This window comes from Mustela nivalis (assembly GCF_964662115.1).
Source record: "Mustela nivalis genome assembly, chromosome: 20".
Taxonomy (NCBI): domain Eukaryota; kingdom Metazoa; phylum Chordata; class Mammalia; order Carnivora; family Mustelidae; genus Mustela; species Mustela nivalis.
Window position 1 is genome coordinate 7844070 of NC_139039.1, and position 18331 is coordinate 7862400.

Below are 18331 nucleotides of genomic sequence, written 5' to 3' on the forward strand. Positions count from 1 at the left end.
CGGGGCCTCAGGGTCCCGGCGGCGGGGAAAGCCGGCTAAAGGGCGTTGCTCGAGGCGCAGCCAACTTCGCCGCCAATTGCAGGGCTCGGCCTGCACGGCGGCCGGGACTCCGGCCCCGGGAGATGCTGAGCGCCCCCGCGACGCTTCCGGGGGGGATGCGGGCCCCGCACTCCCAGCAGAGAAGTCCCTTGGCGGCGAACGAAGACAGGTGGAGGGGGCGGGAGGCCTGGGCGCACCTCGCGGGCCCCGGGGACCTCAAGCCGTCGGCGTCTGCCCGCCCGGCTCGGGGGCAGTTGGCGGCGCCGGGGGAGTCCCTGCTCCAGGCGAGGGGGGCGGGGGTGGCTCTGCAGGGAAGCACCAGTAGGGGGCGGGTGAGGGGGGGTGCGGGTGGTGTGTGTGTGTGTGTGTGTGTGTGCGCGCGCGCACACACAATTACTTCACCCTCCGCGAGTCTTCTTCATCTCTAAGATGAGGGGCTATGTTCATTTTTATCTCTAAGCTCCCTCTGGTTCTGACCTTCAGTTTGGAATAACTTCTCTTCCAAACTCTGTCTTAGTGGAAAATGCCCCCATCGTCCCGTCGCACCTGTGATCCACTGATGATGTACCTAATAACTCCCTTTGCAGAATATTTCATGCCCTCGCTCACCCACCCCCATCTCCTACATCCCTCCTCTCCAGCCATCTCTCTTCCGTCCCAGTGTTTTTTTTTTTTTTTTTTAAGATTTTATTTATTTATTTGGCAGAGAGAGAGATCACAGGTAGGCAGAGAGGCAGGCAGAGAGAGGGGAAGGGAAGCAGGCTCCCCGCTGAGCAGAGAGCCCGACGTGGGGCTCGATACCAGGACCCCGGGATCATGACCCCAGCCAAATGCAGAGGCTTTAACCCACTGAACCACGCAGGTGCCCCCGTCCCAGTGTTTTGTTCTGCTTGTTTTTCAACAAAGATTGGAATGCCCTTTTCTGCTAACACCTATTTAGCCTTCCAGACCAACTCAGACCTTCCTTCTGTAACACTATCCTGCATCCTGATAGTACATCATTTTTGTTAACTGCCTGTTTCTTCCATTAGAATATAAACTCTGCAAAGACCGGGGATTGTTTTGTTTCCCCTGTTCCCCCAACACTGCCTGGTGCATCATTGACACTAATAATTGTTGATAAATGCACGTTATCATTTTCCTCCCCAGTGTTCCCACACCATTTGTTAATTCCTCTAACACAGCACTTACCGATCTTATTTTGTAATTATTTCTTTACATGCCTGTCTTTCCACTAGAATATGAGTTCTATAATTCTTGTCATAAGCTCTATGCAAGCTTAGCACCTGGAACAGTGCCTGTATCCTGCCTTATATACAATATGAATGAATGGGACTGTGGCAAAGCACACAGAATGGTGTTCAACATTAACTTTGTTCTTGACTGGAAGCTTTAGGCAATAAAGACGTATGTGCCTACATTTTAATGTTTCCAGAAAGGGTGGGAAAACTCATAAGGGAAACTTCTTTTTACAATGGATCCTTTTCTATGTCGAATTTTGACTTCCTGTTTATACATTATCTTCACTCTAACCCAGCCGGGAGGTTTTGATGCTGCCACATTGCAGGCATATACAGGCAGAGTATTTGGGAATGGGAAAATAAACATTAATTAGTAAAAGTGTAGTGAGACTGGGAATTGAGATCGTGTGGGAAGGATTTCAAATAGCTGAAGCAAAGTTGACTCTTGGCAGATGATTTTAAAAAAGCTTACATTCTCCACATGTTCTGTCTGGGATAGTTTGGCAATGTGATTGAAGTGCCATTGATAATGCAAACATAACCCAGTCAGAGCCATGGTCCCTTTCAGAGGAGCACTCAGCCTCTCCTAGTGAGAAAGGTCTTTATTCCCAGTGGATCCTTCCAAGGGGAAAACAGGAGGGGAAGGGAAAGAAGGGGAAATTTTCTTTCTACTGGATAGATAAGGTGGGCTGTTGGGGAAAGTTTTATTATTATTAGCGGAGAAAGGCACAGGGTAACATTACTAAACATCACTTTTGTTTAAAAGAAAAGGAAGGGTGAAGACCACATCCCATTGTGATGCAGAGAAAGCAAGACAATGAAGCCAAAAAGAGTCTACAAAATAATGAGAAAGTTTGTCTAGAGGGGGCCAAAGAGCATCTCTGCGTAGATGATGTGTTTACTGGTTTTGCCGCCTTGATTGGAACAGAGATGGGCAGCTGGGGCTCCAGACCAGGGGAGTGAAGACAGTGAAGGTTCAGTCTTATCTTTTGGGAAGTAAACTTAGGAAAGTTCCCTGCTTTTCAGGGAAAATGCCCAGGATAGACCTGAGAGACCCAAAAAGCCCTCTTCCCCCCAGTGTATTATGACCGGCCCTTCACATGGAAGCAAAGCCAAGTTCTGTTTCCTTATCTCTGAGCTGGCTGCAGATCTCCCACAGAGGAATAGGCTCTGGGATATCTACAAATCCTCTGCTTAATGTCTCTTGGTTTAAAATCCTTCTGGCTTTTTATATTTCAGTTGGAACGCAACATTTAAAAGTTCAGCATCGCTAATGAAGAATTAGAAGGGTTACCATTGCAATCTGAGTCCTTCTCTCAGGAAAATTATTAAACAGATGGAAGTGCTTCCTCTCCCTCTGTGTGGTTCTGCAGCTGTGCCCTCAAAGGCCTGCGATAAGTTGTGGATGACCGTGCTGTCATCTGACCCACTGACCAAGAGAGTAAGGCCAGTTCTGGGGCTCAGAACTATTCACACAGCTGAGGAGTTGTCCTTCAAGGGGAGGGTAGGAGGATAGCAGCTGGACACCATTTGCTGTTATATTTGATATGGAATAAAGGGAGAAGAGAGCCTTCTGACGGTTTTATGGTTTCCTGCAGTTTCTGCCTAAAACACCCAGAGACGGAGAAGAAAGGGAAGAGGAGAGGAGGGAGGCAGCCGGCATTTTGCAGCCCCCAGGCAGCAGGCTGCTAAACATGATGGCCAGTTGGGATCAAAGGAGATCTATGGCCTGGGATGGAGTCTTGGAAGGGTAGTATTTGATGTCCAGTGTTAAGGTTTCCATTTTGCATTATAATTCGGTAGGCATTTCTTTAAACATTGAAAAAAAGAGCAAAGAAAGAAAATTTAAGAAATGGAAATTTATGATTGCCCCCTATGTTGTGAAATACACTCATCAATGTCAAACCCTACCCTTAGAATGCTGCTTAGGCTCCACAGAAGGATGAGAGCCAGCATTTAGTAGATACCGGGGGCTTTGCTTGGGGCTTGATGAAAGTAACCGCACTTAGTCCTCATAATACAGGGAAATGATAATAACAGTAGGTAACAGATTTTTGGGTACTTTTTATATGTCAGCCTGTTTGGAGTGCTGTAGATTTATTCACTCATTTAATGTCCATTACAATGTTTAAAGGCACTTTAGTATCCTCAGTTTACAAATGAGTAAAGTGAAGCAGGGGAAGGTTAAACATTCTCAAGGCCACACAGCTACAAAACGGCAGGAGCTAGGTGTGGAAGCCAGGTAGGTTAGCTCAGGAGTTATAACACAGAGCTTAGCCTCTACTGTATTTCCTTAATTTTTACACTGTGCCCCCCATTTTAAGATGAAGAAACTAGAGTTTAGAGAGGTAAGTAATGTGTCCAGTATTTAAACCCAGGTCTGTCTTGATCACAAAGCTCATGTTCAACATGGATTTCCCTCCTTAGCAATCATGCCAAATGAGTGTTACCCTTCATAGTAGCCATCCTGGGAAATCACATGCTTATCTCAGAGCTGCACGACCTTTCCATTTTTGGAAGTTACTGAAATGCTAATTTATAAGCCAAAAGGATAAAATTAGGTTTACTCCATATTGTTAGTAAGGGCCACATAGTCTTTCTGCAAGAGCCACATTTCTTTCTTTCTTTTTTCTTTCTTTTTAAGATTTTATTTATTTATTTGACAGACAGAGATTACAAGTAGGCAGAGAGGCAGGCAGAGAGAGAAGGGGAAGCAGGCTCCCCACTGAGCAGAGATAATGATCATGACCTGAGCCAAAGGCAGAGGCTTAACCCACTGAGCCACCAAGGCGCCCCAAGAGCCACATATTTTTCTTGAAATTAGGTAGCGTAAGTGCTCCAACACTGTTCTCTTCTTTCTAGTTTTAGTTATTCTCGGTTGTCTTCTCATACAAACTTTAAAATAAATTTGTAAATTTCTTAAAAAAAAACAACAACAACAAAACACCTTGTCTGGATTTCCATAGGAATTACACTAAATCTATTGACTAATTTAAGGAGAACTGATAGTTTAACAACATTGAGGCTTCTAATCCATGAACTTGGAATAGCCCTGTTTATGGAGATCTTGAATTTCCCGTAATGTTATAGTTTTCAGCCTCTAGGTCTTGTACTTTGTTTGCTAAATTTATTCCTAAAGGTTTTTATGCTATTTTTAAGTTTTTTTTTTTTTTTTTTTTTTTTTTTTTTACAGATTCTATTTATTCATTTGAGAGAGAGAGAGAGAAAGCATGAGCGGTGGAGAGAGGCAGAATGAGAAGGAAAAACAAACACCCTGTTGAGCAGGGAGCCCCATGTGGGGCTTCATCCCAGGACTCTGGAATCATGACCTGAGCCAAAGGCAGATGCTTAACTGAAGGAGCCACCCAGGCACCCCTTTATGCTGTTTTTTTTTTTTTTCCTTCCACAACAAGGAAAATGTTATTTAATTCCTTTATGCTATTTTAAATGGAGAAATAAAAATGATTATTGTATATTGTATCCTGCAACCTTGCTAAATTCATTACTATTTCTGATAGTTTTTTTGTGGATCCTTAGGGTTTTCTGTATGTCAGTTGCAAATAAAGTTAGTTTTACTTCTTTCTTTATCTCTATATACCAGTGCCTAGCTCTGACTAGGCACTTCCATGTAATATTAATAAAAGTGGTTAGAGCTAACATCTTGGCCTTTTCCCTGATCTTAGGTAGAAAGCATTGAATTGTTCACATTGTAGCATGACACTAGCTGTCATCTTTTGTAGATTGCCTTAATCAATTTGGGAAGTTTGCTTTTATTTATAATTTGCCAAATTTTTTAAATTATAAAAGGTACTCAATTTCAAAAAAATTACATTTCTGTACTTATCAAAATCATATTATTTTCCTCCTATATTCTATTAATTTGTTGAATTACATTGATTGATTTTCAGATGTCAAGCCAAACTTGCATTGTCCCTTGATTGTGGCATATAATCTTTTGATATGCTCTTAGATTTGATTTGATAATACATTGTTGAGGATTTTTGCATCTATATTCATGAGGCATGTTGATCTGTAGTTTTCTTTCTTAACATGTTTTCATTTTATTTTGAAAGCAAGATAATAGTAAATCACAAAACACGTTGGAAAGTATTTCCTCCTCCTTTATTTTCTGGAAGAGTTTTTGTAGGATTGGTATTATTTCTTCTTTAAATGTTTAATAGAATTCACCAGTGAAACCATCTGACCCAGAAGTTTTTTTGTCAGAATGTTAAATTCTAAATTTCCTTTCTTTGTCATAAGACTATCCAACCATTCTGTTTCTTCTTGAGTCAGCTTTGTAATTTATATCTTGTCCAGAATGGGTCCATTTCACCTACATGGTCACATTTAATGGCAAAAGATGCTCAGATTACTAATAATGGGGTATTTGGAGGACCTGGGTAGCACCTCAGTTGGTTGGGCATCTGACTCTTGGTTTTGGCTCAGGTCATGATCTTATGGGTAGTGAGATCATCCTTGAGTCAGACTCTGTGCTCAGTGGGCTTCTGCATGAAGATTCTCTCCTTTTAACCCTCCCCCCCAGATAAATAAATAAATCTTTAAAAATTAAAAAAATAATAATGATGGAGTGTTCTTCTTTTAATGTTTGAAGGATCTGTAATGGAGTCCTCTCTTTCATTACTGATATGGCAATTTCTTTCTTTTTTTCTTTCTTCCTTGGTCAGCTGCGATTGAGATTTATTAATTTTATTATTGTTTTTCAAATGACCAGCTTTAAGTTTTATTAATTTTTCCCTTTTTTCCCTGTTCTCTATTTCCTTGACTTCTGTCTTATCATCATTATTTCCTTCCTTCTGATTATTTTGTGTTTAATTTGCTCCTTTTTCTAATTTTTAAAGGTGGAAACTTAGATGGAAAGGTGAAAAATTGACTTAAGAGCATTCTTTTATCTCATAGGCATTCAGAGCTATGACTTATTTCCCTCTAGGGACGAATTAACATATCCTGCAAACTTTTATTATTATTCAGAACAAAATATTTTCTAATTTCTTATCATTTCTTCTTTAACTTATTGAATATGTAAAGTGCTTCATTTCCAAATATTTATGATTTTCCCAGTTATCTTACTGTTCTTGTTTCTAATTTAATTTAATTTTGGTCAAAGAACAAATTTGAAATTTACTGACACTAGAATCTTTTTTAAAAAATGTACTGAGACTTGTTCATTGTCCAGAATATGTCTATCCTGGTAAACATATCATGTACACTTGAAAAGAATATACATTTTTGCTGTTCTTGGGTGAATTGTTCTATAAATGTCAACTAAGTCAATGTGGTTGATAGTATTTTCTGTCTTTGCTGATTTTTGTTTGTTTACTCTATCAATTTCTGGGAGACATTACATTCTCCAGCTATGATTACATATTTCTTCCTTTAATTCTGTCAATTTTTGCTTCATATATTTTGAAACTGTTATTGAGCACAGACAAATTTGTGATTTTTATGTCACCTTGACTAACTAAAACTTTCATTATTCTGAAGTGCCCTTCTTGATCTTTGGTAATACATTTTGTTTAGAAATCTCTTTTGTTTGATACTAATATAGCCACTCCAGCCTTCTCATACTTACTATTTACATGATAAATCATTTTATAGCCATCTATTTTTTTTAATCTGTCTCAGTCTTTATATTTAAAGTATGTCTATTTGTTTTTTTAAATAGATTTTATTTTTTAAAACAATTTTAGGTCCATAGTTAAACTTAGCAGGAAGTGTAGAGAGTTCCCTTGTACCCCCTTGCCCCCAAACACACACACCGTCCCCAATATCAATATCCCACACCAGAGTGGTACATATGTTACAACCAACACTGACATCATCGTCATCCAAAGCCCATAGTTTACAGTAGGATTCACACTTGGTATTGTACATTCCATGAGTTTTAACAAACATATAATAACATGTATCCACCATTGTAGCATCATACAGAATACTTTCACTCCTCTAAAAACCTGCTGTGTTCTGCCTATTCATCCTACTACCCCTTTCCCTGGCAATCAGATATTTTTACTGTTTTTGTAGTTTTGCCTTTTCTGGAACATCATAATAGGGTCGAACAGTATGTAGTCTTTCAGACTGGCTTGTCTTATTTAGTAATATGCATTTAAGGTTCCTCCATGTCTTTTGGATGGCTTGATAACTCTTTTCAGCCCTGAATAATATTCCTTGCCCGGAGGTACCACAGTTTATCCATTCCCCTATTAAAGGACATCTTGGTTACTCAGGGGATCTTTGGCAATTATGAATACAGTTGATATAAACATCATGTGAGGATTTTTGTTTGTATAAAAGTTTTTTAGTGGGTTAAACCTCTGCCTTCAGCTCCGGTCATGATCCCAGGGTCCTGGGAACGAGCCCCATATCAGGCTCTCTGCTCCGCAGGGAGCCTGCTTCCTCCTCTCTCTCTCTGCCTGCCTCTCAGCCTACTTGTGATCTCTATCTGTCATATAAATAAATAAAATCTTAAAAAAAAAGTTTTTAACTAATACCAAGGAATGTTTTTGCTGGATCATATCATTTATTTGTAAGGAACTACCAAACTATCTTCCAGAGGGGCTGGACCATTTTGCACTCCTATCAGCAATGGATGAGAGCTCCTGTTGTTCCACATCCTCACCAGCATTTAGCGTCACCGGTGTTCTGAATTTTCGCCATTCTGATAGGCATGCAGTGGTATCTCTTTCTTTTAATTTGTAGACTCCTGATGACATATGATGTAGCACATCTTTCATATGTTTATTTGTCATCTATATATCCTTTTCACTGAGGTATTACATTTGGCCTTTTCAATCCATTTAAGAAGAATCATCAATTTTAGTCTTTTGATTGGAGTGTTTAGGTTATTAACATTCATTGTAATTATTGATATAGTTGCGTTGGGATCTATCATTTTACTTTATTTTATTTTAGAGATTTTATTTATTTATTTGACAGAAAGACCACAAGCAAGGGGAGTGGCAGGCAGAGAGAGAAAGAGGCTCCCTGCTGAGCAGAGAGCCGAACTAAGGGCTTGATTCCAGGACCCTGGGATCATGACCTGAGCCAAAGGCAAGCACTTAGCCGACTGAGTCACCCAGGTGCCCTGGTTCTATGATTTTATATTTTTGTTTCCTACTTTTCTCTTTGCTTCTCCATTTCCCATTTCTTGACTTTTTAAAAATACTACTTTAATATTTCATAAATTCTTCCATTTTTGTTTTATTGATGGCCTTTTAGCTATAGTGTTTGCATTCTTATTTTAGCAGTTGACCTATAAATTACAAAATACATCCTTAACTTATCATAGCCCATTTAAAGTTAATAATGTACTTCTTCAGGCAAATTCTAGAGATGAAAAGTGCAAATTTCTGAAAAAAAGTTAACAGATGGACTTAACTACCAAATGGTATGTTAAATGAAAGAATAACAAACTTTAAGATAGATCAACCAAAATTACTCAAGCTCATGCCACACCAGAATCTATTTCCGTTTCCTCTTCAGTACCTTCTGGTAGTCACTTATATATGATATCCAGGTTTTAGAGTTAGTTTCTGCAAGGATGGTCATAATACCCAGAATGGTCCATAATATCCAGAGGTAGAAGCCCATATATTTTTCTTATGGGATGGTAATTCTCAGCTTTATCACCCACCTTACTCATCACAGTAGTCCTGTGTGACCGAGTTTCAAAAATCAATTCCACCTCCACAGGATGAACACTCATCTAGAATACTGAAAATAATTTCCTATGTGCCCTGAAGACAATTTTAAGGGCATTGAGCAATGGAAGCATAATTGCACTAAATCTGTAATATCTTAAGGTGACAGAGACTAATATTCCCTAATATGTGTTCTTCTCTTCTCTCTTAGTAAAACAAACAAATAAAAAACAACCCTGACTTTTAGCCATTAAGAATGATAACTACAGGGGTGCCTGGGTGGCTCAGTGGGTTAAAGCCCCTGCCTTCTGCTCAGGTCATGATCCCAGAGTCCTGGGATTGAGCCCCGCATCGGTCTCTCTGCTCGGCAGGGAGTCTGCTTCCTCCTCTCTGCCTGCCTCTCTGCCTACTTGTGATCTCTGTCTGTCAAATAAATAAATAAAATCTTTTAAAAAAAATAATAACTACATTTCCCAGTCTCTGTTGCATATAGGTATGGCCATGTAACTAAGTTTGGGTCAATTCGATAAAGATGAAAGTGCCAAGTTCAACTTACATGAGGTATCATTAATGGGGGGTACTATGGGCTGAACATTTGTGTCTCCCTCAAATTCATACGTTGAATAATCCCCAACAGTGATGATATTAGGAGATGGAAACTTTGGGGGGGTGCTTAACTCATGAGGGTAGAGCCCTCATGAATGAGATTGGTGCCCTTATAAAAGAGGCTCCAGAGAGATTCCTTGTCCCTTCCATCATTTGAGGACAACAGCTAGAAAGCACTGGCTAATGACTCCGGAAGAGAGCCTCACCTTTTGCCGACACCTTGCTCTTGGACTTTCAGCCTCCAAAACTGTGAGAAATAAATGTACAAGCTACTTAGTCTATGATATTTTGTTATTTTGTTATAGCAGCCCAAAGAGACTAAGATAGGTGGTGAGCCCTTTTTGGCTCTTTCTTTTCCCTGCTGGCTGGAATGTATGTAGATGGGATAGCTTGGTTCACGTGGCCATACTTCCTGATGTTGAAAGAGCCTGAATTCCTGATACCACGGAGCCCCTAAGTCTGTCCTACAGACCTTTTATACAAGAGAAAAAATAAACTTACATATTGCTTAACCACCAATATTTCAGATTTCTGCCAAGCATATCCTAATTATATTCTGGTCATTAAATTATGGAGGAAAAAAAGTCCTATAACCCTGTAGTCGAACCATCTGTACTGGAAAAATGGTAATGCTGAGTGATCCTACCAGCAATCATTCCACCTGCTTTCTAGATAAAGAGTGTGTGTAAATTAGGGGCATCTTGGTGGCTCAGTTGGTTAAGTATCCAACTCTTGGTTTCAGCTCAGGTTATGATCTCAGGGTTGTGAGATCGAGCCCTGAGAATGGCTCAATGCTCAGTGGGGTGTCTGCTTATCCATTTCCCTCTGCTCCTCCCCCATCTCTTCTTCTCTCTCAAATAAATCAATAAAATCTTAATTAAAAAAAGAGTTTGTGGGGCGCCTGGGTGACTCAGTGGATTAAAGCCTCTACCTTTGGCTCAGGTCATGATCTTAGGGCTCTCTGCTCAGCAGGGAGCCTGCTTCCTCCTCTCTCTCTGCCTGCTTCTCTGCCTACTTGTGATCTCTGTCAAATAAATAAATAAAATCTTAAAAAAAAAATGTTTTTGTAAATTAGCCCCTAAGCCTAATGCTTTGTAGGGCTGAAGTGTAGCTTCTGCTGAATGTGTCCATAAAACCTGCCCCAGCCATCACTGCCACCCATGCAAATCTGTGCTTTATCCCAAATAAACTTCCTCCAACCAAATGTTTCCATTCTCTTCCTCAATCCTGCCCTGAGAGATTCATTTATCTTTGCATTCATTTATTCATTCACTCATTCATTCAACAAAAACATACACCTACCTTGATGTCTATCTTACTCTGAATTCACCTTTGCAACAATGTTGCGGAAGGCATGAGTTGCCTGACACCTTCCTCCAGCCTCACAATGACCCTGTTGACCCTAATTCCGCCTCATATCATTGTTACAGCACGGCCTAAACTCAACAAAAAAGTTAAAACTAAGACTGATTTCTAGAACAGAGCTGGAAAGGATCTCAGAGGTCATCTAGTTTCAGCTTCTTTTATTAATATGAGAGAACCGAGGCCCTGATACATTTGAGACTTGCCCAAGGTTACAGAGACAGTGCCAAACCTGCAACCAGGACTCAGATTTCCCCACCCTGCCCAGTCCTTTGTTCTTTCCTCGCTTCTTACTTCCTTCATTCACACTTAATCCAAATACAAAGATTACATATCTATTACTTTGATTAGAAAACATGAATGTTTCACTTTGAAAACCATCCCAGTTATACTCAGTGTCAAAGAAAGAAATTACCTTTGGTGATGTCTTTGAATTTATTCTCAGTTTACCCTGAAGAGTGAATATGCCAGCAACCCAGACCAGGACATTTGCTCTGACTGGAGCCCTTGGGACTGAAGAAAATTAAGTCAGGTGAAAGTCACATGCTTATTTACAAGGTAGGTTTTCAGTGCAAGTTTCCAGCCAAATGCCTTTTGCCTAAGGCTAATTCTCAGAAATTCCTCTACAGTTCTCCCATTTTGTGTATCACAGTTCTCTTACACTTTGCACTAGCAAAGCTGACTTCTGACGTGCATGCACACAGACACACACACACACACACAGTCTTTGTTCCCTGATTCAATGTGATACAACTGTCATCCATAATAAGTGAGCAGTTTCCAGAATAAAGTTTGTGCTTCAGACCTGTGATTCTGCCCTCCTACTGCGGGAACAGCTGCCAAGTTCACAGTTTCAATCTGTATTCTCCAGGAGAACAATGAAAGCACTTAAAAAAAAAAAAAACTAAAAAAACACCTTCTTTTGTTTTTATTTCATTTACTTGTCATTTCTATTCCTACATAATGGTTCTGGGACTATGCCCTTTGTGTGCTTTCTATTGATTTTGTTTTAAAAGCAGGATATTTTTTTGTGCCCTGACATTGTCTTCAGAGACAGAACCTGCCTGTAATTCAAACATCCTGGACCCAGTAACCTTGAGCGTCTTAGAACATTAACTCTTGGTACTTTTTTGGGTCTCAGCTAACTCAGGGGTAGAGACCTGGAGAAACCTTTCGGTATTTGTTTTTAAGTAATCTCTACATCTAACGTGAGGCTCAAACTCACAACCCTGAGATCAAGAATCACATGCTTTACCGACTGAGGCAGCCAGGTGCCCCAACCTCTGGGTACTTAAACATGGATTCCAACCTCACTGACTAGTGCTGAGGGTTGGAGAGTAGGGTAAGTATGCTGTATTTCTACTCTTCCAACGTTAGTCATTGCACCAAGAAATGAAAAAGCAGATAGAAAAAAAAAGGAAAGAAAGTTGGCAAGAGTCTTGAGGGTCTGGGTTCAAGGAAGTGCTTTAACTTGTGTGCATTAAATTTGGAATTAAAAATCAATATGATGGTTCATTGTACCAAAATAACAGCATAAATATTAAAAAAAACTGCTACTGTTTTCTGACTGGGCAAACCACCAGGATATATGGAGCCTAAAAATGCTGCAAAGCAGAAGCAAACATTCCAAGGAAATCTCTAAAGTGAGACAAAGTAAATATAAAATGTTCTTTGGCTTAGAAGTTAAGAGTGTCCTTCGAGGGCATGTCGGGACCTTAATTATTTATCTTAGGACATTTGTGAGCCAGCCAGAGCTGCCAAGTTACAAGAATAAAACAGGCTTTTCACAAAAGAATACAAAGAAGCTTATGGGGCGCCTGGGTGGCTCAGTGGGTTAAAGCCTCTGCCTTCGGCTCAGGTCATGATCCCAGGGTCCTGGGATCGAGCCCCGCATCGGGCTCTCTGCTCGGCAGGGAGCCTGCTTCCTCCTTCTCTCTCTCTGCCTTCCTCTCAGCCTACTTGTAATCTCTGCCTGTCAAATAAATAAATAAAATCTTTAAAAAAAAAAAAAAAAAAAAATACAAAGAAGCTTAAATGCAGGTAGAACCAAACTTCAGAGCTACCTTTTCCTCAAGCAGTCTCTGAGTCTTCCACCTTCCTACAGAGAAAGACCAGATCTGCACTGCAATGATTCTGAACCTGTGGGTGAAAATCCAGGGCTCCCGTGGGAGTGAGGATGGAAGAATATAAAATAGGACCCCTGGCCAGATGTAGTATGTGCACTGATCAGCAGGGAGTGCTCTTGTTTACCTTTTTCTGTGCTCTGGGGAGGGGTGGTATCAGACCAGGATTTGCTTTGAGTAGTCTCAGCTTTGAATTTTTCAACTTTCTTGCCTGGGCTCAAAAGTTTTTTTATCTGCATTCAACTCTGTGATCCACATGGCCATTGATACTATAACCATTTTCTTGAGCATTTGGGAATCCAAAAGTATGGGTGGCACTAGTGGCTCTTCCCCATGAATAGTCCCCAGGAGGAAGACACCAATCCTACCTCTAGGATGGAACACAGCATAAGAAATGCAAGAAGGGAAACAGAGGCTTGAGCAAGGTGGAATGAATGGGAGAAACACAATACCCACATTGCGTGCATCAAAGCACGCTGAAGGAGTCATAGGGCCCAATAGCTGAAAGGGGCCAGTGATCATCTGATTCCAAATCCCACCTGATTCAGGAATCTTCTGCTTGAGAATCATGACCAATGATCAGCCAACCTCTGCTTGCAATTTTCAGAGATATTTTTGGCAGGCGAAGAATTGCAGCACTCAGATCCCTTTCCAAGAAAGGACTTAGCAACCCAGCTTCAAGGAACGTGGTTAGCTGATAACCTCCAGCTGTTAGTGACTTCAGGGTCCGCCTCAGCTTTTCAGTCTTCTCTGGGTCCCAGAGAATGGCTGAGCAAAGCGATAGTATAAAGACCTGACCACTTCTGCCCAAAATGGCACTCCTCTTAGTGGACAATGTTTGCTTTGGAGCTCCTCAGTGGCTTGGCAGAGACGTAGTCAGAACAGCAGTCTGAAGGCTCTCCTGCCCAATCTTGCTTTCTTTCTCTCCTGTCCAAGTGTTATACCTCAATAAACCTTAATACATGAAACACGGTTTCATGTTTTTTGTTTTGTTTTGTTTTTTGTTTTTTTTTTTTTTAGGGCACGAGCTATTCTTCTTCTTCTTCTTCTTCTTCTTCTTCTTTTTAAATTAAGTAAACTTAATTAATGGGGCTCATTAATGGGGCTCGAACTCATGACCTCAAAACTAAGAGTTGCATGCTCTACTGACTGAGCCAGCCAGGAGGTGCCCTGGGCATAAGTTATTCTTTACAATACTGTAATGGCAGAAACATGACACTACACATTTGTCAAGACCCATAGAATTTTACAGCATCAAAGTGAACCTTCATGTATAAAAGAAAAATCACTTAGGAGGTCAGGAGATCCCAGGATGGAATGCAGACTGACAAAACAATCCAAATGTATTACAAATATACAAACACCTTTACTTGAAGGTGTTGAGGGGGGAAAGGTGCTGACCTAAGTAGCTTTGGAAATAAGTGGAGTCCGTAAGTCTAACAGCCATCAAATACACAGAAGCACTGTATTCTGGCTGATAAAGTTGTTTCCCACAGAAGCACACATTCGTAATTCTAATAACACTATACATGTAAATTGCAATTGAACAATGAAGTAAATGGATGGCAGATGGTGGGAGCCAGGTTTCTCGGTTGAAGTGGGAAGTTACAGGTAAGCAAATGGAGGTCTAGAAAGAGCCATGTGGTAATAGATTAAAGTTAAAGATATCACTATGAATCCATGTTTTTTTCAATATAGATTCAGATGGTTACACATAGAAATATTTATAAATATGTGTATATATCCAAGTTAGTATACACACATGTATCTTGCTCTACCAGCCAAGAGGGTGTAAAAACAAAAATCCGTCAGTAGTAACAAACATACATAGTAGTAACAAACATACAAACATACATAGTAACAAACATACAAACATACAGAGCTTGATTTCAATTCCTTTCTCCAATAAAAGGAACCAGGACTACCTGTACTTGGAGAAATGGGTGATTCTAGGACTGGGGCAAGAAATATACAAGATGAGCATCTTATAGTGCCAGAAAGTAAAGAAGTGCTCAAGAAAGAAACAAACACACCACCACAACCCACACTGATAGAGGTATAACATAGGGACAAAGAAACCAGCTGGAAGAGCTCCCGATGGCCAAAGCTGGAACAAGCTGAGATATGAAATTAACAAATTAGTGTTGGATTATAACCTGAAGTATGAAATAATTATGCATAAGTTTCTACAATCTAAGTAAATGATTTAACAAATAAATAAATGAAGAGCAAATGTTCCCAAAGAAAAATTTCTAATAACTTATGTAGGAGTACCTACCTAAGCTCTTCCAGCTGCCTTTGTTGTCTTTCAGGACCCAACTCAAACATCACCACCTCAGTGAGGGGACTTCTAACTACCCAGTCTGGAAAAGTTATCTCTCAATCCCCACTCCATCCTCTTACCTTGATTGGTTTCTTCTGAAATTATTTTTATTTTTACGTATGGTCTTATAACCATCCCCACCCACGAGGCCCAGAACCTCATTATTCTCGCCCACACAATCTTCTCAAGTACCTGGAAAACAGTCTGGAAATACAGTGACCACTCAAAAAGATCTACCAGTTGAATGAACAAATGAAAAAAAATGAACAAATGGGTCTATTTCTTCGACATGAAAGCTCTTTGAACATAGGGACTCATGTTCCTTCCAAGTTTTCTTTACTTCAAGCTGGAAACCTCTAGATTCTTCACATTTCTCACTTAACATAGGCACCTGGTACCAGATGATGATACAGTAGTAATAAAATTATTTATTTATTTATATAGTGCTTTACTATGCTGTGCACTGTGTTAGCACTTTAAAAGTAGCTTCTCTTGGGGCGCCTGGGGGGTTCAGTGGGTTAAAGCCTCTGCCTTCAGCTCGGGTCATGATCCCGGGGTCCTGGGATCGAGCCCCACATCGGGCTCTCTGCTTGGTGGAGAGCCTGCTTCAGCCTCTCTCTCTCTCTCTACCTGCCTCTCAGCCTGCTTGTGATCTCTGTCAAGTAAATAAATAAAATCTTTTAAAAAAATAGCTTCTCTTTTATTCACCCAAAGTTTATGCTCCATAAATCAGGCATTGTTGGATGACTTCTAGAATGTCATTATTCCCCTTAAAAATGGTCCTAGATCTGGACTGTACGATGAAATGCATTCTGGACAAAGGAACTATTACCTTCTCTGATGTCTTTGTCTATCATCATTGACCTATTTGGGGAATAGGTGTGCCTAAGCAGCAGTGAAGCCATGCTCTTACTGCTGTCCTCTAACCACTGCCAGTGGTTATCACATTGTCTGTGATGAGCTAAGGAGCTTGTAGTAGACTATAAACCAACCATATCACTAAGGACACTGTTCAGTTCAGCTGGTTTGTTTTTCACAGCAAGACCTTCTCAATGTAGGAAGCCGTGTGTTGGTTTCCATTCTGAGACCAGCTCTTCATCTTGTTGTGGACTGCCTCTCTGAGCAGCACTGAAATCAGACACAATTCTCAGCATTGTTTTCTTATTCTGGGTTGTAATAGACTTGATATCTTGTTCATTCCTGCTGTCAACCAACTTGGAGCAAATGGAACTACTCAGGGCAGAAATCCTACAAAGAATAGTCAAAGATTGCCCAGAGACGGGCAGTTGGTAAAAAGATGTGAGAAGAGAGGAGAGCGTAGCATAGCGGAGAAGCCCTAAGACGGAGTCCGATGACCTCTGTTTTAGTCCCGGATCTCTCATTCGCCAGCTGTGGGTAGGGAAATTCCCCTCTCCGGGTCGCATTTTCTTTATCTATGATGGAAGTAGGTAATTTCTTTCAGTTTTTGTGCTCTAGGTTTTAAACCCTTGAGTCAAACGACTTCCATGTACTAAATGCTCCTAGGCTAAGCCTTTCTACAACTTGCATGTCCCCATCACATCTGCCGATATTTTGTTTCCCACCACGTTTTGCCTGGACGCCACACCCGGCTTCAGAACAGAAATGTCACAGTGATATCCAGCAGCCAGACCCAAAGATAAGGGAATTAGGGTATAGGTATAGGAATGGTTGCTGAAAGGTATCTTCAGCAATATTTGTCTCCCAATGATTGACCAATGCTTTTATCAAAACATAGAGGTATCAATAAATGCATGCCATTAAAATTGTTCTGGAGTTTTCTGGTACTGCATGTAAAGGGCTTGGAAGTTACTACTCTGTCCTAACAGCAAGTAAAAAGCTGAACAGACTGAAAAATCAACAACTCTTCTTGGATCTGTAGGAGAGGGAAGGACATCAGGCAAACCACTACACCCGAGACTGGAGACACAGACAGGTAAGTACAGAAAGTCATTGCTTACCAGAGCAGAGATTCATAAGCAGAACCACCATGGAAATCATCTGGATATCACCAAATCGATTCTGAAGTTTAAATGGAGATGTGGAAGACCCAGAATGGCCAGTATGAGTTTGAAGGACAGGAACAAAGCTGTAGGACTGACACTCCCCAACTTCAAGAACGACTATAAATCTGCAATACTCAAGACAGTGTAGTATTGGTGAAAGAATAGACAAATTAATGGAACAGAACAGAGAGCACATATATAGACCCACCTACAAATAGACCCATATACATACAGTCAAAGGAGCAAAGGCAAGACAAGGGAGCAAAGATAGTCTTTTAACAAATGGTGCTGGAACAACTGGACCTTATACCTTTCCCAAAATTAACTCAAAATGGGTCACAGACCTAAATGTAAAATGCAAAACTAGGGGCACCTGGGTGTTTCAGTTGGTTGAGCATCTGACTTCAGCTTAGGTCATGATCCCAGGGTCCTGGGATGGAGCCCCTGGTCGGGCTCCCTGTCCAGTGGGGAGTCTGGTTGTCCCTCTGCTCCTCCACCTGCTTGTTTTCTCTCTCACTCTTACTCACTCTCTTTTTCTCTCTCAAATAAACATAAAATAAAACGTTTTAAACAAAATTGTTTTGAAGGGATCCATCAGCACCTCTGTCTCTCTCTGTAGTAAGCTGAACAATGATCCCAAAGATATCAGGTCCCAACCCTGGAACCTGTAACTGACCTTAATTATAAAAATGTTATTTTTATTGGCAAAGGTAATTAGGGATTTTTAAACAGACAGATTATCTTGGATTATCTGGGTGGGCCCTAAATGCAATCACAGGAGTCCTTATCAAAGGGAGGAAGATTTCATACACAGAAGAACGAACAGGCAATGAGACTATGGAGGCCAATACTGAAGTGATGTGGCCATGATCTAGGAACAGTGGAAGCCACCAGAAGCTGAAGAAGGCGAGGCACAGATTCTCTCCTACAGCCTTTGGAAGACGGCGGTGGCCCT

General features: G+C 40.7%; 1 protein-coding gene and 1 long non-coding RNA gene across 2 annotated transcripts; one reads left to right on the plus strand and one right to left on the minus strand.

Annotated features, from left to right (window-relative positions):
• Positions 1–35: 35 nt before the first annotated feature.
• On the minus strand, positions 36–14060 carry LOC309855254 (uncharacterized protein; the record flags this gene model as incomplete). The annotated part of the gene is made up of 3 exons (XM_082715377.1): positions 13569–14060; positions 11322–11419; positions 36–344 (listed from the first exon to the last, which is right to left on the minus strand). The coding sequence occupies exons 1-3, from the start codon at positions 13597–13599 to the stop codon at positions 36–38; spliced, it is 438 nt and encodes a 145-aa protein (XP_082571503.1). The 5' UTR covers positions 13600–14060.
• LOC309855259 lies at positions 169–4553 on the plus strand. Its single transcript, XR_014306701.1, has 2 exons — positions 169–208; positions 4474–4553. It is a non-coding gene; the product is annotated as an uncharacterized lncRNA (long non-coding RNA).
• Positions 14061–18331: the final 4271 nt, after the last annotated feature.